At 43.7% G+C, this 22,683-nt stretch overlaps 8 protein-coding genes across 10 annotated transcripts; 4 read left to right on the top strand and 4 right to left on the bottom strand.

The window, feature by feature from the left end:
- Positions 1 to 121: 121 nt before the first annotated feature.
- On the top strand, positions 122 to 7,687 carry LOC108134635 (C-1-tetrahydrofolate synthase, cytoplasmic). 3 transcript variants are annotated; one of them, XM_017255025.2, is made up of 6 exons: positions 122 to 264; positions 3,581 to 3,652; positions 3,716 to 3,926; positions 4,232 to 4,703; positions 5,369 to 7,206; positions 7,282 to 7,687. In XM_017255025.2, exons 1-6 carry the CDS (start codon positions 194 to 196, stop codon positions 7,522 to 7,524), a joined length of 2,907 nt encoding a protein of 968 aa, XP_017110514.1. In that variant the 5' UTR covers positions 122 to 193; the 3' UTR covers positions 7,525 to 7,687. The 3 variants fall into 3 exon arrangements, with proteins under 3 accessions (XP_017110514.1, XP_041565627.1, XP_017110522.1); XM_017255033.2 differs by lacking the exon at positions 122 to 264 and adding an exon at positions 626 to 748; XM_041709693.1 differs by lacking the exons at positions 3,581 to 3,652; positions 3,716 to 3,926; positions 4,232 to 4,703; positions 5,369 to 7,206; positions 7,282 to 7,687 and adding an exon at positions 1,395 to 1,641.
- Positions 1,646 to 2,765, top strand: LOC108134658 (probable methyltransferase-like protein 15 homolog). Its single transcript, XM_041709694.1, has one exon. It carries the CDS (start codon positions 1,646 to 1,648, stop codon positions 2,726 to 2,728), a length of 1,083 nt encoding a protein of 360 aa, XP_041565628.1. The 3' UTR covers positions 2,729 to 2,765.
- Positions 7,688 to 8,357: 670 nt separating the features above from the next.
- On the bottom strand, positions 8,358 to 10,371 carry LOC108134648. Its single transcript, XM_017255043.2, has one exon. It carries the CDS (start codon positions 9,893 to 9,895, stop codon positions 8,441 to 8,443), a length of 1,455 nt encoding a protein of 484 aa, XP_017110532.1. The 5' UTR covers positions 9,896 to 10,371; the 3' UTR covers positions 8,358 to 8,440.
- On the top strand, positions 10,132 to 10,565 carry LOC108134676. The gene has a single exon (XM_017255077.2). The coding sequence runs from the start codon at positions 10,132 to 10,134 to the stop codon at positions 10,498 to 10,500; it is 369 nt and encodes a 122-aa protein (XP_017110566.1). The 3' UTR covers positions 10,501 to 10,565.
- On the bottom strand, positions 10,498 to 11,419 carry LOC108134667 (peptide deformylase, mitochondrial). Its single transcript, XM_017255066.1, has 2 exons — positions 10,964 to 11,419; positions 10,498 to 10,884 (listed from the first exon to the last, which is right to left on the bottom strand). The coding sequence occupies exons 1-2, from the start codon at positions 11,366 to 11,368 to the stop codon at positions 10,573 to 10,575; spliced, it is 717 nt and encodes a 238-aa protein (XP_017110555.1). The 5' UTR covers positions 11,369 to 11,419; the 3' UTR covers positions 10,498 to 10,572.
- Positions 11,420 to 11,479: 60 nt separating this feature from the next.
- Positions 11,480 to 12,567, bottom strand: LOC108150020 (peptide deformylase, mitochondrial). Its single transcript, XM_017277982.2, has 2 exons — positions 12,227 to 12,567; positions 11,480 to 12,049 (listed from the first exon to the last, which is right to left on the bottom strand). Exons 1-2 carry the CDS (start codon positions 12,503 to 12,505, stop codon positions 11,738 to 11,740), a joined length of 591 nt encoding a protein of 196 aa, XP_017133471.1. The 5' UTR covers positions 12,506 to 12,567; the 3' UTR covers positions 11,480 to 11,737.
- Positions 12,568 to 13,287: 720 nt separating this feature from the next.
- On the bottom strand, positions 13,288 to 14,973 carry LOC108150029 (protein phosphatase 1 regulatory subunit 36). The gene has a single exon (XM_017277994.2). The coding sequence runs from the start codon at positions 14,847 to 14,849 to the stop codon at positions 13,386 to 13,388; it is 1,464 nt and encodes a 487-aa protein (XP_017133483.1). The 5' UTR covers positions 14,850 to 14,973; the 3' UTR covers positions 13,288 to 13,385.
- Positions 14,974 to 20,975: 6,002 nt separating this feature from the next.
- LOC108150156 lies at positions 20,976 to 22,089 on the top strand. Its single transcript, XM_017278129.1, has one exon. It carries the CDS (start codon positions 21,082 to 21,084, stop codon positions 22,000 to 22,002), a length of 921 nt encoding a protein of 306 aa, XP_017133618.1. The 5' UTR covers positions 20,976 to 21,081; the 3' UTR covers positions 22,003 to 22,089.
- The last annotated feature ends 594 nt before the right edge of the window (positions 22,090 to 22,683 follow it).

Raw genomic sequence — 22,683 nt, 5'->3', positions numbered from 1 at the left:
AGTAAATAAAATCCTTAAAAATTTCTATAAAACAGCTGGCAAAAGCTGACCAAAATTTAACGGTTCAACATTTCAATCGGAATACCGTTAGTGGAAACATTCGATAATATCGAATAAATATACCATCTCTAAGAACGTGTGTTTTTGTTGCGCTTGCAGCTGGTTTAATTTTAATTTTAAGCATTAAACAATTATGTCGGCGCAGTACCATCGTTTCCTAAAAGTACTTGAAAAGTGGCCAGCAGACAAAACAAAAGTCGGCAGGTAAGCATCAACAGCAAAAATAAATAACATAAATGTTCGTTCTGGCGGCGCAATCAGTTTGGATTATCTAACAAATATTGCCAAGAGTTGTTATTTGAGTAAATATGCATCCCCAATGCCTTGCAATTAGTGTTGTTATTTATAATTTATCAGATCAGTTTCGCAATATGCAAATGTGGGAGAAATTTCACAGTTTGCTAAGGTTTTTATCAGCCGGCGCGCCAAGCAATTTAGGTTCCCACCAGCTGACCCAAGATACTGTGGATCGTGGATTGCATTTGCCGTGTTCTGGCCAGTAACTTGTGGATCTTGGGTTACAGGTACTTGATCTACTGGGCTGGCTCTACAAGGCTTTCATTGTCTTACCAGTTTTCCGAACGTTCAGACACCTTCTTAACTTAATTTATCTGGTGATAAACATGGCTTCTAAATTCACCTATCAGTTGGAGCCGGAGAAATTTATTTTGGGCGAAAAGCTCGATATGTAAGTTTGTGAATTTCCATTTGAATTTGCAATTAACAATAATTGTTGAGTGGAATATTACAATGGGTATTAAACAGGTTGTTGGTTAGAATAAAAGCGTGCTGATAATGATCTGTAAATAATTAAGATTTTTACACGATGATTTTTATGAAAATTACAGTACAGCTCAAGTTTTTTTCTCTAAACACATGGATGATTTTGAGATATTGTTTTCAGTTTTTGTATGAAGATTTTCAAATATGTATAGTACCTATTTGCAAAATTCTTAATTGCATTCTTATTCCTAATTGCAGTAATTTTTTTATAATTAGGGCTTAGACTGACTTTGAAATGCAATAAAATTTTCTAAGATAGACATAAAGACTGCTAAGCTAAAATCTTTGCATAAAAAGCTTTGACATCTGTTTCTTGCTATGAAGGTTTTACGATTGGTTTTTCTCGCCTGTTAGTTTTCTCTCTTTATGGTTTTCAATTACACCACCGTCCAAGTGGTTTTCCAAACCAAACTCACAACTCTCGGAAAAGTGAACGAACCTCCGACCCAGCTGCGCCGCATGGAACGAACATCCAACACTGAAAACACACACACACACACCCATTAGTTGGAACTGCCACTAAACTTTCTCTCCTTTAACCCAAAAACAAGGGATCTCGGCGAGCAGATTCGCAAGCAGTTGACCAAGCTCACCAGCCTTGAGGACGGAGCCACGGACAAGCAGCTGGGTCGCCAGTTAGATGCTCTGGAGAGGCTCTCCAACAACGTCTACGCCAAGAAGTATCCGCGCACGTTTGAATCCACGGCCACCGGGTTAACGGCGGCCCAGTGTAGCCAAGTGTTGAGCTCCGAGTTTCTGCAATATCTTAACGAGGGAGCAGGCTCCAAAAAGAAGTAGCAACATGATGAAACGACTCCTAATCCCCACTAGACTGAGACTGGACTGCTTGAGGCGTAGCTCGATTGAAGTGATGGCGACTGCATCTCTTCCACACGTTCCCGTGCTCTGCGATACTGCTATTGATTACCTGCAACCCGTTCCCGGAGGCACCTATTTCGACATGACCTTCGGAGCTGGTGGCCACACGCGTCGTCTTCTGGAGAAGTGTCCCGAGGCGAAGGTCTTTGCCTTAGATCGAGATCCCATAGCACACCAGCTGGCCCGCGAAATGAGCGAATCGGAGGAGTACAAAGGGCGTCTGATTCCCCTCCTGGGCAAATTCTCCGACATACCAAAACTATTCAAGGAACACGGCCTGGCCAAGCATTCGGTGGATGGGATCCTCTTCGATTTTGGCTGCAGTTCCATGCAGTTCGATGAGGCGGTAAGGGGCTTCTCTATTTCCAAGGACGGACCCCTGGACATGCGCATGGATGGGGGCCACAGCGGAGGAGTAACCGCCGCCGAAGTGCTTACCCACATCGAAGAGGGGGATCTGGTGAAGATCCTACGATTCTATGGCGAAGAGAAAGCTGCCAAGAAGATTGCCAGAGGTCTGATAGACGCACGAAAGGCTCTCTTGAGAATTGAGACCACCAGGCAGTTGGCGGACATAGTAGAAAACATCATGGATGGCGGAGCCAGAAGGGATAAGCTACGAAGACCCGCCCACTCGGCCACGAAGACCTTTCAAGCCATCCGCATCTTTGTGAACAACGAGCTGAACGAGATCAACTACGGCATGGTTTTGGCCAACGAAATCCTTCGTGTGGATGGCCGCTTGGTCACCATCACCTTTCACTCGCTGGAGGACACCATCGTGAAGCGCCACATCAACGGAAACGTTTTGGCCGGAGCCGCCAATGCCTTGCCCCTCAAGTATTCCAGTCACTATGCCATCGACGAACCGGAGATGTTGGAATCGCTCACAAAGAAAAACTGGAGGCAACTCCATCGCCATGTCATCGTGCCGGATGCCGAGGAAGTGGCCAGAAACACACGCAGTCGATCCGCCAAGCTGAGAGCAGCCGTCAAAACAAACTAAACGCATGTCAATAAAATCCCCTCGGTCTAGTCCAGAATTCTCACTCTTGCGATCTATTTTTTTTTTCTCTATCTCTCTGTGTGTTTGGATTGCTCTGCTTATCTGTCCAACCAATTGGCACCCGGTGATAAGGACTGGTTTATCTATTTACCGGAGTTATTTGTGGTTCTCGTGCAGAATGATTTGGGCCTTGGTTTTTCAGTTTTTTGTTTAGTTAGATTAGGAAATTGCTGTTAATTGCCAGGTAGATAAGTAGTTTGGAACAGTGTGACCGATTTACCTTAGCTTTCTAATGTTTCAATTAACTTTAAATAGAAACAATTTTCTAGATTTACCAAATTAACCTATAAAAGTAGTTGTATAAGATTTACTACCTACCAAATGGTCGATAGTCCATTTATTTATTAGTCTCATTAAACTTTCGAGTACTACTTTCAAGTGCTTCATATCACTAACATACGGATTTGATATGGAAATAAGTTTTGCTAACCATTTTCCATGATCATATCCATGATAATGGTATATATGTTTACCATTCCCACTCTGCGGTTGTTTTTCTCTCGGAGATGGATGGGTGATGTTGTGGGTCGTCAGCCGGTGTTGTTCACGGTTGCCAATCGCAAGATGTGACCCGCGAGAAACCCGAAACCGATAATCTCGAAGGCGCCTGATAAGCGAGCGGGATTACGAAGTGGAGAGGGGCGCGGCAGAGCACCTATGTGGTCTATATAGATAGGGGCACCCATGGAACGCTCCATTCAGTTGCATTGCGCGAGCCGAGTTGGCGTGGCTAGTGAGGCAAAATTTTCGGTCTTCCGGACTAAAGTATTTTACGGGCTTACGTTATTTCAGCGACGAGTGGTGCGCAGAGCCGGCGGTCAAGATGAGCGAGGCGAAGATCATATCGGGCACGGCGGTGGCCAAGTGAGTGGCAAGAACTTGTGGTTCCCAGGTCCCTGCTTTAACCTATCCTTTAACCCGTAACAGATCCATTCGCGAGGAGCTGCGTAACGAGGTGGCTGCTATGGGCAAGCAATTGGCGAACTTTGTGCCCGGCCTGAGGATCGTTCAGGTGGGCGGACGCGAGGACTCCAACGTCTACATTCGCATGAAGATCAAGGCGGCCACCGAGATCGGAATCGATGCCGCCCACGTCCAGCTGCCACGATCCATCACCGAGGTGGAACTGCTCGATAAGGTGAGTACTCGATTCAAGGAAGTTATGCAATATAGTGTTCGCTTGACAGCAATATACAATAAGAGCTTTAAATCTTTTCTTTAAAAACATTAAATATATAATTTTTAATAATAATTAAATCAAACGTTAATAGAACATAGTATTTAAAATAATAACCAATTTCTTTTTTGGATATAAATGTAACTTTAATTTACTTCTTAATCGATTTTGATTCCTCTGAAGTATAATAAATAATAAAAATTAAATTAATTTAATCAATGTTATTGATCTGTTTTTAATAAATATTATACCTTACATAATTCCAGATCAACGACCTGAATGAGGATCCGCGGGTACATGGCATCATAGTGCAAATGCCCCTGGATTGCGATAGTCCCATCGATTCGCACCGGATCACGGACGCAGTCTCTCCGGAAAAGGATGTCGATGGCCTGCACACGGTGAACGAGGGTCGCCTGGCCATCGGAGACCTGGGAGGATTCCTGCCCTGCACCCCGTGGGGCTGCCTGGAGCTCATCCGCCGCTCCGGAGTGGAGATCGCCGGGGCGAGGGCTGTGGTCCTGGGTCGCAGCAAGATCGTGGGCACTCCCGCTGCCGAGCTGCTCAAGTGGGCCAATGCCACGGTCACGGTGTGCCACTCGAAGACCCGCAACCTGGAGGAGATCACCCGCAGTGCCGACATCCTGGTGGTTGGCATCGGTGTGGCCGAAATGGTCAAGGGCTCGTGGATAAAACCGGGAGCTGTGGTCATCGATTGCGGCATCAATGTGAAGCCAGGTGAGTGAAGAAATAATTTAAAGATCGCCTTGACACTATCCAAAACCATGAACAGAAAATGAGTACTTGGACATAAGTGGGAGACTCTTGCAAGACACAGACACATTGCCCAGTTTTGTAGGGAATCTGTTACCCTCTACGTTATAAAATTTAATTTAAATATATAATAAGAAATATAAATTGAAGTTCGTCAAAAAAAAAAAAAAAAAAAAAAATTGAGGAACAGATGTTTAAAACTATCCACCTGTCAATTGCTTTTAAGTTTCTGGAAGTTTTATTTTTTTTTAAGTGAGGCATATTGAAATTGCATTATTTAGCACTTTAACTATTTTTGGGATATATTTTTAAAAAACCGTTATGTATAGTACATTTTATTAGGGCTCTATTGTAAGTATTTTCGTTCATTTAATTGATTTTAGACAGATAGTAAATAAAAATTAAATTTAAAACAAAAAAAAAATTAATTGATGTTGTTTTTAAAAAAAGTTTTCCATGTTTCCCCTCAATCGCTTATCAAGGCATTCGACCCCCTGGTGGGACTCCTAACCCCCGGAGATAAGAAATGATTTTGTTTTCAAAAATCTGTCTCTTGAGAGTTAGTTCGGGAAGAGCTCCCGATTGGTACAAGTCGATACAAGACTGAAACACTTCTCAATCCTTTCCAGACGCCAGCAAGGCCAGTGGCAGTCGGCTGGTTGGGGACGTGGCCTACGAGGAGGCACTCCAGGTGGCCGGACATCTGACACCCGTACCCGGCGGCGTGGGACCCATGACGGTGGCCATGCTGATGAAGAATACCGTGCGCTCGGCGGTCCGATCCCTGGAGCGCCAGTTGAGGAGCGAGTGGACCCTGCAAGCGCTACCCCTGAAACCCTTGCGTCCCGTGCCCAGCGACATAGTGATTGCCCGAGCCCAAAAGCCCAAGGACATCGCTGTGCTGGCCAAGGAGATTGGTCTGGACGCCCGAGAGGTGTCACTGTATGGCAACAAGAAGGCCAAGATTTCGCTGTCTGTGCTGGAGCGTCTGGCGGGCAAGGAGGCGGGTCACTATGTGGTGGTGGCCGGCATGACACCCACGCCCCTGGGCGAGGGAAAGACCACCACGCTGATGGGTCTGGTCCAAGCACTGGGTGCCCACAAGCAGCGGAACACCATGGCTGCCCTGAGGCAACCCTCGCAGGGTCCCACCTTCGGCATCAAGGGAGGAGCGGCGGGCGGGGGCTATGCCCAGGTTATCCCCATGGAGGAGTTCAACCTCCATCTGACCGGAGACATCCATGCGGTGTCTGCGGCCAATAACTTGCTGGCCGCCCAGCTGGACACCCGCATCTTCCACGAGAATACCCAGAAGGACAAGCCCCTGTACGAGAGGTTGGTGCCGAAGGTCAAGGGGGAGCGCAAGTTCAGCAACATCCAGCTGCGTCGCCTCCAGAAACTGGGCATAACCAAGACCGATCCCGATTCGCTGACCGAAGAGGAGTACGGATCCTTTGCCCGGCTGGACATCGATCCGGATACCATCATGTGGGAGCGTGTGGTGGACATCAACGATCGCTATCTGCGCAGCATCACCGTCGGCCAGTCGCCCACCGAGAAGGGCATCTCGCGGGAGACCCGCTTCTCCATTTCGGTGGCCAGTGAGATCATGGCTGTGCTGGCTCTGTCCCGCTGCCTGGAGGACATGAAGCGTCGTCTGGCCGACATGGTGGTGGCCTTCGACCGACGTGGCAAGCCGGTGACCGCCGATGATTTGGGCGTAACTGGCGCCCTGGCCGTGCTCCTCAAGGATGCCCTCGAGCCCAACCTGATGCAGTCGCTCGAGGGAACGCCGGTCCTCGTCCATGCTGGTCCCTTTGCCAACATAGCCCACGGTTGCAACTCCATCATCGCCGACGAAATCGGTCTGAAGTTGGTGGGCAAGGACGGATTCGTTTGCACGGAGGCGGGATTCGGTTCGGATATCGGCATGGAGAAGTTCTGCAACATCAAGTGCCGCACGTCCGGGCGCCAGCCCAACGCCATGGTGCTGGTGGCCACTGTGAGGGCCATCAAGATGCACGGAGGCGGAGCACCCGTGACCCCCGGAGCTCCCTTGAACAAGCAGTACACCGAGGAGAACCTGGAGCTGGTGGAGAAGGGCCTGCCCAATCTTCTGCAGCACATCGCCAATGGCAAGGCCTTCGGCATGCCCGTGGTGGTGAGTCTAAATGCCCACTCGGCGGACACCCCGGCGGAGCATGAGCTGGTCAAGAAGGCGGCCCTGGAGGCGGGTGCCTTTGCCGCCGTGGTGGCCACCCACTGGGCGGATGGAGGAGCCGGTGCCGTAGAGCTGGCCGATGCCGTCATCAGGGCCTGCGAGCAGGGCAACCAGTTCCGTTTGCTGTACGACCTGGAGCTTCCGCTGCTGGACAAGATGAACAAGATCGCCACGACAATGTATGGCGCTGGAAAGGTGCAACTCTCGCCGGCGGCCGAGGAGAAAGTTAAGCGACTGACGGAGGCGGTAAGTCATGTTTTGATATCTATAACTTATTTTATCATTACATAATTTTCATTTTATTTCACTTTGGTTCACCAGGGCTTTGGCAACCTACCCATTTGCATGTCCAAGGTATCGGGCTCCTTCACGGGCGATGCCAAGATCAAGGGCGCCCCCAAGGGCTTCACCCTGGACGTGGAGGATGTGTACGTATCCGCCGGAGCCGGTTTCGTGGTCGCCATGTGCGGTGAGGTCACCAAAATGCCGGGTCTTCCCACACGTCCGGCCATATACGACATTGATCTGAACACTGAAACCGGACAAATCGAGGGCCTATTTTAGACTGGCTCACTGGACAAGGCGTAGATGGCCGTCAATTCAGAAAAGCATTTCCATATCCAAAAAATTCCAATTCCAAAAAAATAAAACATGTTTCGTTTTAATGTGTATATAAATTGATATAGAGATAAGCTTTAAAAGTTCTAAATACAGATTTTTGACGGATTGTGGTATCTTTTATAGTTATTTTCTAGAAATCTACTTTTATTATGCTTTTGTGTATAAAAGTAATATTCCTACGGTCCTAAGTCAAAGAATCTTTGAGAAATACATACATATATCGAAACCAATAAATGTTTATACATATATTTTATCAATCCCCAAACCACGAATTTAGGACATATTAATTTGTTATTGAAAACATTTCATTTTTGGTTTGAAATGATATTAATGACATACAAATACATATAAAAATGTATATATATTGGTTTCAAATGTTGTTAATGACATACATTAACATATATAAATGTATTTTTTGGTTTCAAAAAAAATATTCTGTTTTTATTTACTTATTTATTTTTATTCATTCTTTTTTTCCACGCCCATTTATACAGGAACGTAGTTTTTTTTATAAGAAAATTGTATAATATTTTTTACTTGCCTACTTGAACATACAATCAACTTTCGAAATAAAATTTCGGAATCTTTCGTTGTTTTAGATTGGGAGATTGTCATAACTTTTTACCTTTTTACTTGAATACATTCTTTACACATTATCTGGTATTTGAACGTACGTAATAAAATAAGGACTTATGTTAGCAATGAACTTATACCTTAAATCTTAAGCTAACATAATATAAGCAAGTTATTGGTGAAACAAGCGAGGCCTGGAAAGCTTTATGGATTTGCTTGAATATATTCTCACTTGTTCATGGAAATGGGTACAATGGGTATAAATTTTCGAAATGGTGGTATCAAATTATAAAGTTTTTTTCGGAGCCCTTAAACTGAAGCGCGATGCCATACTTCCGCCATGCGTTGTGATGCTGTCTACATCCCCTTCTCTGTCCTCCTTGCGTATCTTGGACATCATTTTAAAGTAGTTAGAGATGATGAGATCGACCCTCGGGCCCTTGGACTCGCTGGCCAGCTCCTTTTCGCAGCGCGAGACCACATTCGTGAGCAGACCGCCGGACTTGAAGAACTGGATGTTGATGTCTCGTTTCACCCACTTGCAGATCTGCTGGTGAGTGTAGGGCTCAAAAATTTTAATAAGCTGGTAGAAGTGCTCATAGTTCTCCGACATCTTCCGCATCTTGAGCTCATCCATCTTGGGCACCACCAGGTGAGGTCGCCTGATGATGTGGTATGGGTCATACTTTTCGGAAAAGTTCGAATAGCGCACAGCGGGCCAATCCAGGTTGAGTAGAGTGTTGTAGAGCTTCTTCGGATGTCCGAGGATGCCGTGCGATACGTCAATCAAGGACAGCTGTGACCCAGACACTATATACTCCAACTCCATCTCGGCAATGCGGATGTCGGAGCCCCTGTACTTGCGCTCTCCTATCCACAGAATGGGTAGATCCTCATCCGGAACCAGCTTCAGCTCCTGGATCAGAGGCGATTCCTGGATGCGATAGTTATAGTTCTTGCTATTCCTGCCGTAGAGAAGACTTCGCTCCGCAGCCGTGAAGCTGAGATACTCGGGATGGGCGGAAACAAAGTGCTCCGATCGGAACAGACGATTCATCTCCATTTCGATGACGAAATACGCCCGCCGGTGCATGCAGATCCAGATGATTTGGATGGACACGGCCAGGAAGTGCTCGTGAAAGTACTTGTCGTGGATCGTGGCCGAAATGTTGGATATCGGTTTCATGTGGTAGAACCTGGCCATATCGCCCTCGCCCCCAATGATGCGGCAATAGTTGCGGGCCACCAGCATGCGGTACTGGCTCAAGTAGACGGAGAAGGTCTGCTTCATCTCGTTGGTCTGGGCGCTCTGCACCTGGGCCAACTGACCGGAAAGTTCGTCGCGACGGATCAGCACAAACTCCACCATGCGCAAATAGTACTCGAAGTATATAATTAGGGCATGGATCAAGGAATGAACCTCCGGCGTGTGCATGAAATCAACGAACTTGTACGTGAGAAACTCGTGCGGCATCAGGTAGAGCACCAAATCTCTTATATCCCGGACCACCACCGTGTCACTGTTGTTGCTCTTGGCTCGCACATATTCCTGCCGAAAGATGAGCTCTTCCTCCTGGTCCATGGTGCGCAGGAACTTGTAGCCGTTGGTGGTAATGAATCGCTCCCTGGCGTTCTCCAGATCGTTGTGCGCCTCGAAGTGGAGGCAGTCCCGCTCCGAATCCCAAGACCACTTGCCGCTAAAGTACTTGGGGGCGTAGTTATCCACATGAACGCGCTTCATTTCGAATGTTTCTAGTTTGTCAGTTGTTCTGTGAAATCGGTGTTGCTGTCAGGTCTATACTTTGAGTTGTGATGTTTGTTTATCTGCTATAGGAACTCAACTTGTTTCCACCCAAGTGTCCAATCTATATGGAGACATGCTCTTTCCTGTCAATATCAGATAAAGCCATGCTTTTATCTGATCAGGCACTAGGAAAGTAGGTGACCGGCGACATTTTCCGTCGTGTGTTTTTCAACATGTTCCGGCGCAACATTGCCCAGCCGGTCACACGGCAGTTTATTCTGCGCACCGCTGTACTCAACTTTCTGAGCAAGAGTCTGAAGCAGCAGTGGAATGACCTGCGCCAGTTGATCGCCCTCCTTGTACAGAGTGAGGAGTATCAAAAGGACGAGGCCCAGCTAGTTGAGGCACTAGAGTTGAAGGTGGCCGCATCGCATCGTCTGCTGAAGCGCGAGTACGACGAATTGTTCATCTACATGATGGACAAGCGCGATCTGTGGGACAGCCCGGAGTACTTCAAGGCCAAAGCGGCGCTGGGAGCGGCCATCCACAACCTGCGGACGTGTGCACCCACCAAAACAATGGACGATGGCCAGCCGAGATGAAGAGTTGCCAAACGATATATATAGACTTGCATTCAATCAGTATATACATACACACAAAAAGCCAATCCTTAACTACTTGTAAAAGGGTATCTCCACGCGTCCGGACTTTGTGTTGACCGCCTCCCAGCAGGTGCAGGCAAAGGTGGAGCGGTCCATGTGGTCGGTGTACAGCTTCCCCTCCAGGTGGTCCATTTCGTGCTGGGCTATCCTGGCATTCCAGCCACTCAGTGCCAGTTCGCTGGCTTTTCCATGTTGATTAAGGCCCGATAGTTTCACCCCCTCGAAGCGCTCCACATCGGCGGAGTAGCCACGCACACTCATGCAGCCCTCGGGATGTTTTAGCTTGGCGTGGTTGGTCACCGTCAGCACGGGATTGATGAGAACCTAAAAGGCCAAGTGGTCAAAAGTATTGGGATCATAGAATCTAGGGGTAAAATCCCCTCCTTCCCCCTTTCCCCCTTACAGTCAGTGGCAGCTCGGACATTTGGCGTGCCTGGTAGACCGCCTCGGGCAGCTCCTTTCGGATTCGTCCCTTGAACTCCATGGCAATGATCCTGAGGGAAACTCCAATCTGGGGCGCCGCAATGCCCACGCAGTCGAATTTCCTCAGCACCTTGACCATCTGCTCGACTATGGCCTCGATTTCGGGGCTTTCAATGTGTTCCTTGGGCACCAGAGCCGCCTGTTGCCTCAGAATGGGATCTCCAATCTGGGTGAAGTGGTTATAGGGCGGCAGGTTGGTGCGCTCCGTGGTCCACAGTTGCTGATACCACTTCCTGAGGGACTGACTCGCCGGAGGACTCGTTCCCAGGCAGCGGTGGTGTCCCAAAATAGTTTGGCAGAGTTTAATCCTTGGCTTTAGCAGCATTTTGTTTAATTTTCCGTTGTTGTTTAACCTCTTTTTGGCCAGCTGACCGGCTTCCAATAGGGATGGGACTTATGGTGACTATCGATAGATCGATTAAAAGACGTTTTGAAATTGGCGCCCAACATTATGATTTTATTCAATGATTCATGATTCTCGAAAAATTGCTTGTACAATTAATTTTTATTTTGTTTTAAATAATTAAAATATAGGAATATTTTCTTAAAATGTATTTTTATGTTTTAAAAGTATCACAAATTAAAGAAAACCGATTTGTTTTTTATTAACAATATAAAAAAGGCAAAAAAAAAACTTTCAAAAAAGGAGTTATTAAAAAAATGTTTGTTGGATTCAATGTAGTTTTAGTATTGATCACTTATGAAACCAAATGGCCGATCGACCTTCGGCCGCGTTGACCTGCTCCCAGCTGACACACTTAAAGCTGGAGACATCCATGTGGTCCACGTAGATGGTTCCATTTAGGTGATCCACCTCGTGCTGGGCGATCCGTGCACTCCAGCCCTCCAGTTCCATTTCCGACGGGGTTTCCAGCTTGCCGATCCCTCGGATGCGAACCTTATCGTACCGCTGCACCTCAGCGGAATAGCCCCGCACACTCATACAACCCTCGGGATGTTTGTTCACTTGGCTGCTGATAATCTCTAGCTCGGGATTTATAAAGACCTGTAAGCATATGATTTACGATGTGAAAATCACGGGATCTTGTAATTCTATATAGATAAAATACGTCTCACTTGGAAAGATAATTGGACAAGTCGTACTAAGTTTTGTTTCACAAACGGATAATACGTTAATAGCTATTCCATTTGCATTATTATTTTCCGAACAAGCAAAACTTACCGCCAAAGGCAGAGTGGACATTTTGCGCTCCTTGTAGATTTCCGGCTTATATTGCTCTTTCTTGCCCTCTCGGAATTCCATTACGATAATGCGCAACGGTATTCCGATTTGGGGCGCCGCCACGCCCACGCAATCGTAGTGACGTAACACCTTCACCATGCGGTCTATGATCTGATCGATCTCCTTGGTGTCGATGCGCTCCGGAGCAACTTCCTCGGCCACTTGCCGCAGCACAGGATCCCCAATCTGGGTGAAGTGGCGATATGGTGGTTCGGACATGATTCCGGTCGCAAGATGCGGCTCTCAACTGAACAACGTCTGTCGGGCAACTGCTGCACAGGGCTGGCGAGGTGGGAAGATTTTGCTTCGATAACCTTATCTCGGGATCAGCTGGTTTAAGGCATTACGTACAGTGGGAACTATAAGTGGGCATTCCATTTGCTAGCAAAAGAGTATGTTACTAGCAGTTTTGAGCTGTACCTAATAACATGTACCTAGTAACGTACCTTGGTAGAATGTGGTACATTATACCTTAGCTAGGTACAAAATATATAAGGTTAACCTTACTTGTGTTTTTATTTGTCTTTAGAATAAACTATGTTAGGTATTTGTATTTATTATTGTTTTTAAATGATATTGAAACAGCTTGAAGATAAGTTAATTCCTTCGCATATGCAATGGTGTTTCTACTACCAAAATTATTTGCCATAACGATGCAAAATAACATAATTAAGAAAGAAAAACTCAAAGAACCTAATAATAAAAATAAAAAATTAATTACAACATATTTTTTTTCTCTTTTTTGTACATTTTACCTCACCTTTACTCTTGAAAAATGCATCTTTTACCTTTTCGTACTTTTTACCTTACCTAGATACTTGAAAAATGTTGTATAATACCTTGTACCTAAAATAGATTCAAAAATCTACTATTTTTTTAAGAATGCTACTAAAGTAATTAAATAATTAATTGCGGTCTCTAGTTAATTGGGATTGATTATCAGTTTTTAATACCTTTTTTGTTGGATAATATTATAGAAAACTCAGTCGAGACCAGACCAATTGTAAATAATCAGCGTAATTATTTTATTCACGAAATTCCAATTTTGAAGCAATGCTAGTGAAAATACCAGTAAAGCAATTTTTAAAGAGAGGTGGAATCACTCGAAGTAGTACTCCTGGCCGGTTTTCTTCTGGCGCGGCGAGTTGAAGCTACCGATGCGCGAGGACGTGATGCTGATGTTGTCCGCTTCGTAGGGCGTTCCCTTGCGCAGCCTGGACTTGACCTTGAAGTAGTTGGCGATGACCTGGTCGACCTTGGTGGGCGGGACCTTCTCGGCCAGCTCCTTCTCGCAACGGGAGACGATGTTGGTGAGCAGCAGTCCGCCGGAGCGATAGAACTGGACGAGCTTGTCCCGCTTGAGCCACTTCTTCAGGATCTGCAGGCTGTGCGGCTCGTAGATGCGGTACACCTTGTAGAAGTGCTCGTAGTGTTCGCTCATCTTGCGCACCTTCATGGCGTCGATCTGTGGAATGTCCAGGTGCGGCTGGCGGATAATGTGGTACGGGTCGTACTGCTGCGAGAAGTTCGAATAGCGCACGGTGGGCCAGTCCAGGTCGAGGATGGTGTTGTAGAGCTTCTTCGGATGTCCGAGGATGCCGTGCGCCACATCGATCATGCGCAGCTGCGGCCCGGGCACAATGTACTCCAGCTCCATCTCGGCAATGCGGCGGTCGGTGCCGCGATACTTGCGCTCCCCGATCCACAGGATGGGCATATCCTCCTCCGCCACATGCTCCAGCTCCTGGACGAGCGGCGAGATCTGGGTGCGATAGTTGACGATCTTGTTGTGCGGCCCGTAGAGCAAACTGCGCTCCGCCGGCGTGAAGCTAAGATACTCCGGCCGGGTCATCACAAAGTGATCGGACCGGAACAGTCGGTTCATCTCCATCTCGATGACGTTGTACGCCCGCCGGTGCATGCAGATCCACACGATCTGGGTCATCACGGCCAGGAACTGCTCGTGGAAGACCTTGTCGCGGCTCGTGTCCGAAATGTTGACAATCTCCTTCATGTGGTAGTAGTGGGCCATGTCGCCCTCGCCCTTCAGGATCACACTGTAGTTGCGGGCCACCAGCAGCCGATACTGACTGAGGTACACCGAGAAGATCTTCTTCATCTCGATGGTCTGGTCGCTCTGGATCTGGTCGGCCAGCTCGTCGCGGCGCACCAGGACGAACTCCACCATGCGCAGGAAGTACTCAAAGTAGATGATCAGGGCGTGGATGAGGCGGTGCACTGCCGGGCGGTGCATAAAGTCCACGAAGCGGTGGGTCAGGAACTCGCTGGGCATCAGGAAGAGGACCAGGTCGCGAACATCGTTAATCACCAGCGTGTCCGAGTCGTAGGTGCTGGTGTCCCGCACATATGCCTGCCGGAAGATCAGCTCCTCCTCCTGGTCGATGGTGCGCAGGAACTTGTAGCCGTTGGTCGTGATATACCGCTCCCGGGCATCCTCCAAATCGTTGTGCGGCTCGAATTCCAGGCAATCCTTCTCCGCGTTCCACGACCACTTCCCACTGTAGTACTTCGGCGTGTAGTTGTCCACATGGACTCTCTTCATGACTGCGTATTTCCGTGTTTTGTTTCTATATTTTTTTAATAAGTGTTTTATTTTGTTTATATTTTCTTGTAATATGTGTATGTAGAGCCTGCGAGTTGTCTGTGTGGTGTGAAATTTTGTTAAAAAATGGAAAACCATATGACAGGCTTTGAAATGAAAATGGATTCCAATAAATCATTTTCGCGGTATTGGTTAACACAGATACACAGCCAAAAAATTCCACGCATTTGTACTGAAAGAACTACTTCATAAAGGTACCTAGAGGTTTGCAATAAAAAATGGGAATAAAAACAATAAAATCATTGGACTTCCGGCTTAAAAACAAATTGTTTATGGTATATTGCATACTTTTAGAAACTATTGCAAGTCATTAAAAACACCAAGTAATTTTTGTAGAATAATAAAAACCCCCAGTAATGTTTGACCGACAAATTGTAATTAATCTTAATAGGGCAGATCTTTTTGTAAACAATCTGGCAAATAACAACGTTGTTTTCCCAAATAACCCCTCATGTGTGTTGTAAGGATCCGCTTGTCTAAAAAGTTTGACCAATTACACCTACACTTCTGGCTTTGTTCGTCCATCAGAAAGTTACTCCTGGTAACTGGTTTAGCAGTTGTTGCATCGAGTTCACCATTTCAGTTGCAATTTCCAGAAGGTGATAAAAAGTTTGTAAACAACTATTTCGCAAAATAGAACTGTGTGAAACGACGGCAATCTAGTATGTTTTAAAGCCTTTTTTATTTTCCGTATTTAAGTATTTTATGTATTATAATATTATGTATTAAAATATTATATTTTATTATAACAAAATTGGTTATTCTTTGCTGCTTTAACGTTGCTCGGAAAACTAAATGACGAATTAAAAACGAAGCTACGAGAGAGTCGTGAATCCTAAAGCTTTTTGTTATGGTCAACATTTGTATAGAAACATGACAAAAGCTCTCTTGTTTTTTATGGCAGTTCTTGGAACTAAGGTATATCTTTGGCCATTCATTCAAATAAATTATTGGAATTTACAAGGCACTTTATTTGCTTTAAATACTTAGTTGGTGGCTAACAGTTTGGTAGTAGAGTTTGCCCACCCACCGAAACAGACTTTCCACTGAGTAATTTAATAGCTTTATCTTTTTTAGCTGGAAGGCTAGTTAAGATGGTGCCAGGATGTTGGAATCATATCTATTCCCATTTTTCTAAGTTGACGTGAGTTTTATCCTGCATTTTGTATTTGTAAGGCACTCATAACGCCAAATAGGCTAAATTTATGAGCATCTTGCGGCAAATTTATGTGGGAACCTAACAACAATCAACAAAAGAACGACGAAATCCTCTCTCCTGCACAGGATAAAAAAAATGCCCCAGGCTGTAAATCTAAGTCACTCATGCAAACGTTGGCGGTACAGTGAAGCCCCTTATGAGGCACCCATACAATTGTTTTTACATCTTTCAGGAGCCAAGGGCATGTGGCTGTTCCTATTCTATTTTTGGTTGCCTTTATTCTTGCTCTGCACCCATGTATATCGTTTAAAAGTTTGAATAACTTCATAAAACAGCTAATTTCGTTTTATAAAAACAAATAGTTAAATCAAGAGTAGATTCTCATTACTTTTGAGTTCCAGATTTATTTGTAGGAAATGCAAAGGTTTTGAAAGTATTTTCTTAAAGCATTGAACCATTGTGTGAATTTTCCAGAAATAATAACTGTTAATAGTGAAATATTTCAAAAAACATTTTAAGTTAAATTCATAGTAACACCCTTTTTTAATAGGTTTGAATGATTTAACGAATCTGCAAACAAACTGATTGCTAGTCCTCGGAAATAATTTGTTTTCCTTCAATTAAATATATACTTACACAGCTCTTTGGAAAGGAGTGCAAAGGGCTGTGAGTGCTGGGAAAAGAAAAGCAAACCAGAAAAAGGACTGAAAAAGTGAAGTTCAGATCCTGGTGGCATTGTTTAGTTTGACATGTTGTCAGCAAGCGGGCAGAAGTTCAAGGGCTTGTGAAGGTTTCACTGGGCACATTATGCTTGAAATGTGCCCATTAAAAGTGTTTGACCAACAGGGAGGAAAAGATAAGGCACTAATTTTTCTAAAACTACTTGCTGAAATCATAATCTATGGTTTTAATTTGTTCGTTGCTTGCGGTCTCACAGTTTTTAATACAACCATTTTTTTTTCCATTGTTTGCATCTCGTTTTGCATGCAGACCTGCCTTGGAATTTTCTTGGAAAATAACAGGGACAATCCTTTGGCACTCGTTGGGTGTAATGGACTTCGCAGAAAAAAAAAGAAAAATTGTGGAAAATAATTAAGAAAAACCTGGAGAAGTAAAAAGAAAATTCCACAGTACGCATTTACTCCAAGAATTTTTCAATTATGAAGAGGAGGTTTTGTTAAACTTCGCTTTTAAGATATTAAAACTAGTCAATGTGGAAGCTTTTGGAACTAAAAAAGTAAATATAAATCTGCTTTAATAATTAACTTAAATACATTTCATTTCATTTGAAACACACATAAATAAAACAGTTTACTATGGTAGTAGTAAAGAGCATAAAAAAATTAAACAAAGGAAAGCTAATAGCTCGTTAAAGTTGAAGGTGGGTATTTCAACATACTTCTTGCTTAAAAGCATATTGATAACACGTAAAATAACATTTAATTGGCAAACTGTTAGGGTCAATTATTGATTTTTGGCGTCAAATTAAAAACTGTGAGGCTGTAAAGGAACAATTAGTCTACACGGTATTTTTCTGATTTATATTAATCTTTGTATTTTATTTTTTATATGATTAAACAGAAAGAAGAGTTCTTACAAATATTTATAGCCACTTAAAACAGTTGCTCTTGCATTGCGCTATTAATTACCAATTGAAAACCAGATTTGTACGTGAGCAAAGTGGATTTCCCCTGCGAATCATTTTGTTCTTGTTGAATGTGTATATAAAAAAAAACACACACACACACGCTCAGTTACATGTAAATAAGCGTTCGAATAGCTCAGTCTCTCGTGCATAAATAATTTAATTGCATGCATGATTCTCGAGTGATGCCATAAAAAATAAAATGCAATTAATACTCGATACAAAATCAACAGCCTGAACAGGTGGTAAAAATGGCCTTTAATCATATTGTTCGTGGTGTGCGCTGAAAGTCAGAGTGGGAAAGGAGGGTCTTCAGGCGGCGGAAGGAAAACCCATGGTGTGGCACAACACGTATACGCCGTGTGGTACAGCAGGCGCCAGCATAGGGAAAAGCAGGGAAATCTGAAGCGGCGGCAATAGCAACAGCTACAGCAAATCACCCAAGTGTAACTCCCTGCCTTGTCGCCTGAAATTTGGCTTTGTCCTTCGCTCCGTTCTCTTGGCTTCCTTAATGGCTCAGTCGACATTCGGCAGTTGGCAGTTGGCAGCATTTATGGCAGCATTTATCGAAGCCTGGATTTCACCCTCAGATTTAGGCAGCTACTGCCGGCGTTGCTAAAAATTTATTAGCCCGCTGATTTATTTGTTCAATTGCATGTCGCACGGTTGGGGAGTCACAGTACGATTTTGATGTGGGTACGTGCCATTAAAGGCATTTTCAATGATTCCCCATCGCACAATAAAAAGGCATCGAAAGGGGTTTTAAAATTTAAACTCTTTTGGATATGTTAAGCATTCAATTTTCTATATTTACCTAACCTTAAATGCCACGTCAAAAATTTTACAAATTTAGAACGACTAACTTTAAATTTAGAAATTGAACGCAGTGAATATTTACTTACCACTCTCCACTTAATAACAGAACTCAGTCCTTTTTTCACACACCTGTCATGCTCGCATGACCTTAAAAATGTTTTTGCCATGCATAATTGATATGGGAGCCCTATGATTAACCCTCAAGGTCGACCTAATGGGTTGATATAAGCTGACACCCCTAAATAGGTGGGCAGTACATTCTAGCCCACCTATTGGGCTCCAAAAGCGGCTTAGTTTTATTAATAAAATTTCTAGATAGTTCCTGATAATTCTTGACTAGACTGCGTGTTCTTACTTTCCGTCAATGCTCAAATGTGTCAAGTATGGCCAAAAATATTCATTCAATCACTTAGCATACATTGTTGCCAGCGGATTAGTAATTTCAAGTCTTTGTCATGGCAACCTGAGATGGCCGTTTTAATTGGTATATTAATTATCGACATTTCGCCCAGGCTAAATTACCTAATGAAAGACATTAAAATTTAATTACATTTTGTTGAAAGCTTTATTGACGAACTTTGGCTCAAAGTAAAAAGGCTCTTTTGCAATAATACCGTGTACTTGGCTGGCCTACGCACAAAAAAATTGATAACAATTAATTTATTTTGAAACTGAAGAATGTCATAATATTTAATAATGAATAGCATGATGTTTTTATTTAATATAAATAAGGTTTTAAAATCTGTTTTCAATTGAAATAAGTGTTTGTCAACTTAAAAGAGAAACAAGAAAATTCTAGCTAATTCTATCTTATTTAATAAATAATTTTAAATATTATTTAATAGCTTCCTCTGCTAACATTGTATTGTATTTGTTCAATAAATTCGGACTTTAAGGTCTCTTTAAAACCAAATATGCTAGTATTTTTCCTAAACATTTAACACAGGATTTACTTTATGCAAACCCTTTCACATCAATAAATCTATTGTGCAGTCGGAAGCTGGCGTCAACTCATTTTAGCATCAATAAACTCTGATTGTTATTTAAATTGTATGATGTGACTTCCTCGAGGGCCACTTCCGAGCCACATTTGGCATTCCGTTCGTGTTGTGGGTTTTGTGGCTATTGTCACTGTCCGTTTAAATCTCTTAAAACTCATTATTGTTGCGGGTGGCAGGCCTTTGATTGATGGGCATTTGCAGGGCTTTCAGTGCCTAGGCTTGTTACGACAATAATCTGGGACAAAATATGATCAAATATGTTCAAGTGTCCTCAAGCTGGCGTTTGCGTAAGCTGAGACTTAGATATATTGTAATCGATTATTGGGGATTAGATAGAAATCGAACAAAGCAAGGTAATCTCGGGCACAATCGCGGGTTCTAAAGAGACCATGCATACATTGTTCCATTCCCCATCCCCTAGACCTTTGCCCCTAAGACTTTCGCCGACTCATGTTTATTTAATTCCTGACTTTGTTCTTTGGCTTTTAGCGGTGTTTGCCGATGTTTCTGCACGTGCTGGCTTTTCAGTGGCATGGTCTAATTAAAATTCAGTAAAAGCCTCTGCCCAAAAAGTTGGCCAGCAGCGCCAGGAGCTATATACATATGTAAACACAACGTCAGGTGCCAGGTGGGTCATCTTAATGAGTGTGGTGACAACACAGCACGTGTCATTGATTAGCACTCGAGTGCTGGCCAGCGTAATGCCCATTTAATATTCATTACTCGGACGGAGGAGGAGTTTTGCCCGGCATCAGTGTACTATATATCTGGACAGCAGTTTCTCGAAACGACATTGCCGTCAGTTAATATTAAATTCCACAATGGCACAGAAATTGTCCAAAAAATGATGTCAATTGTGAACTAGGTGCTGCCCTCAGAGAACACCTAAAATTAAAATGGCCTTAAATTTTAAACCAAAAAAAAAATGGTTATAGAAACTAAACTTTTTTTGCTTCAATTTTAAACTATTGGGTATGTAAAATTTCTCAGTATAATAACTATTAAATTAATACTATGAATGTATCAAAATTAAACGTATGTGGTTTAAAAATAAGGCAGCAGACTACAGTTTTAGACTCTTCGGTAAAGAAGTAAATTAAATAAATATTTAGTATTGAATTAATACTTATACTTCATAACCGTCTGTATCGAGAGACACACTTATTAAAACTAAGATTTCAGTTTTTTTGGGTGTACATTATACATAAAACTACTTATTGTAAGACATAAACTTATTTGGGTATTCATAAATTTATCAAAATTAACAAAAATCTAAAAAATTACCTTAAGAAGATTATTATTATTATTATAAATATGGGCATACTTATATCAAACTATTTTTTCAGTAACCTTAATCAATTTTAAACATTTTTAGTAAAAATAATCAAACAAATCCGATGTGGTGTACATTTAAATGTGACATTTACATTCCAATTATCCCACACAGTACACACATCGACTGTTTAATCACATATATACAGATCTAATATACATGTTTATAGGACCCAGCGGTATCCCAGAAAGGGGATGGTTCCATTCCCGCGGAGGTAGATGAGTAAACCGAAACCTCCGACCCGTCCTTCGACGGGTCAACGCCGTCCAGTTGGCCAGAGGCCGACCGTTCCGCCGGGTCCCCCACAAAGACCGCCTCCACCTCCGCCGAATCCAGCTTCTGGTCCACCTCCTCCTCTTACGGCGAAGCCATCTTCGGCTCGAGCTCATCCGACAGAGTCTCTTGAGGTGTTGAGCACGATGCCGGCGACAGTGGCCCCGCCGAACAACCAACGCCTCTTGAGCGTGAAGATGAGGCACCTCATCCGGGTCTATGTGATCCACGTGGTGCTCTCGGTCCTTGCGGTCGCCCAGCTGGTGAGCCTGCGGATATACAACTTGGACTTCGCCGTGCTGATAGGCCCCACGGTGCCCAGCTTCGTGTGGCTGCTCCTGGCACTGGGTTGCCTGATCTTCCTGGCCTTTGTGTTTATGGCCCACCAGTGTCCGTGCAACTACCTCCTGGCCATCGTCATCGTGGAGCTGATCGTGCTCTTCGTCAACAGCCACCAGTGGCCGCGAGTCTCGATTCCCTGGATGGGCGGCGTCCTGGCCATCGTTCTGATCCTGAACCTTCTGCTCTACGTGATGGGCATCTATCTGCCGCTGATTGTTCTGCCGGGCATCATATTCATAATGGTCGTCACATTGGTGTGTGTGGTGATTGTCGTTTCGATATATGTGATTGTGTATCTGAACGGCAATCGCTACATGCTGCGCTATGTGGCGATGGTCAGTCTGTTCTACGTGGCCATCATCGTCCTCTTCACGATCACCGTCGTCCACCAGCGGAGATTCGACTACGTGGCGCAGGCGGATTATGTCCTGCAGGCCTCCGTCCTGGCTATGCTGTTCGTCTATCTGATCCACGTCATCTCCACAATAGTGCGGTTCGGCCAGTTTCTGGTCGACCATGTGTAAATTGTATCTATAAAATGTTTGTACAAAATAGTAAAGTCATGTAAAGCGATTTGCTATACTGGTAAAAAAAAACATAGTACATTTGCATCTATTGCTGTTTTTAGTTATTTTGAATATGAAGATATTAACATTTTTCAAAGTTTTTTATTTAATTCATTTTGGAAATTATTTTGGAAAAGTACCATATTTAGACTAAATAAAATGAATTCAAATTGAATAGGAACTACCTAATATTTTCAACAATATTTAAAGTACTTTAATATTAAATCACGACCTCTAATACGCATTGTACTTAAAATTATGATTAAATATGTAGTTTAAATATTAAGTATACGTTTTTGAATTCAATAGTTAGATATTTATTTTTACTATTGCATTTTTTCATCAGTGTATCTTTACACCACTTTGATATATTTATAGGAACCAGTATATTTCCACAAATTAACAGGCGTTTGGTTTCGGTTATTTATGAAATATATTTACATATTTAAAGAAACACGCTATTATTCGCTGAGTTAAGACATTTTGCTATATTACAGACAAATTCAAATACCATTTTTTATTTAAGTGTCATTCTTATTTACCGCTTTTCTTTAAGTGGCATGATCTGCACAACATATGCAAATATGTTCAATGTTATTTACGTGTTTATGGTATGTGCCGATTTTTTGGCTGACTTGG

The sequence above is a fragment of the Drosophila elegans genome, unplaced genomic scaffold (genome assembly GCF_018152505.1).
Source record: "Drosophila elegans isolate 14027-0461.03 unplaced genomic scaffold, ASM1815250v1 contig_476, whole genome shotgun sequence".
NCBI classification, from domain to species: Eukaryota; Metazoa; Arthropoda; class Insecta; order Diptera; family Drosophilidae; genus Drosophila; species Drosophila elegans.
This window is presented reverse-complemented; position numbering and strand designations above follow the sequence as displayed.

Bases quoted from the DNA above. Each gene is read 5' to 3' on its own strand.
- LOC108134635 (XM_017255025.2), top strand. From the start codon at position 194: ATGTCGGCGCAGTACCATCGTTTCCTAAAAGTACTTGAAAAGTGGCCA. The intron at 3,653-3,715 runs GTGAGTGGCAAG...AACCCGTAACAG, and splicing joins TCGGGCACGGCGGTGGCCAA to ATCCATTCGCGAGGAGCTGC. The intron at 4,704-5,368 runs GTGAGTGAAGAA...AATCCTTTCCAG, and splicing joins CGGCATCAATGTGAAGCCAG to ACGCCAGCAAGGCCAGTGGC.
- LOC108134658 (XM_041709694.1), top strand. From the start codon at position 1,646: ATGATGAAACGACTCCTAATCCCCACTAGACTGAGACTGGACTGCTTG.
- LOC108134648 (XM_017255043.2), bottom strand. From the start codon at position 9,895: ATGAAGCGCGTTCATGTGGATAACTACGCCCCCAAGTACTTTAGCGGC.
- LOC108134676 (XM_017255077.2), top strand. From the start codon at position 10,132: ATGTTCCGGCGCAACATTGCCCAGCCGGTCACACGGCAGTTTATTCTG.
- LOC108134667 (XM_017255066.1), bottom strand. From the start codon at position 11,368: ATGCTGCTAAAGCCAAGGATTAAACTCTGCCAAACTATTTTGGGACAC. The intron at 10,885-10,963 runs GTAAGGGGGAAA...TTGGCCTTTTAG, and splicing joins TGTCCGAGCTGCCACTGACT to GTTCTCATCAATCCCGTGCT.
- LOC108150020 (XM_017277982.2), bottom strand. From the start codon at position 12,505: ATGTCCGAACCACCATATCGCCACTTCACCCAGATTGGGGATCCTGTG. The intron at 12,050-12,226 runs GTAAGTTTTGCT...ATATGCTTACAG, and splicing joins TGTCCACTCTGCCTTTGGCG to GTCTTTATAAATCCCGAGCT.
- LOC108150029 (XM_017277994.2), bottom strand. From the start codon at position 14,849: ATGAAGAGAGTCCATGTGGACAACTACACGCCGAAGTACTACAGTGGG.
- LOC108150156 (XM_017278129.1), top strand. From the start codon at position 21,082: ATGAGTAAACCGAAACCTCCGACCCGTCCTTCGACGGGTCAACGCCGT.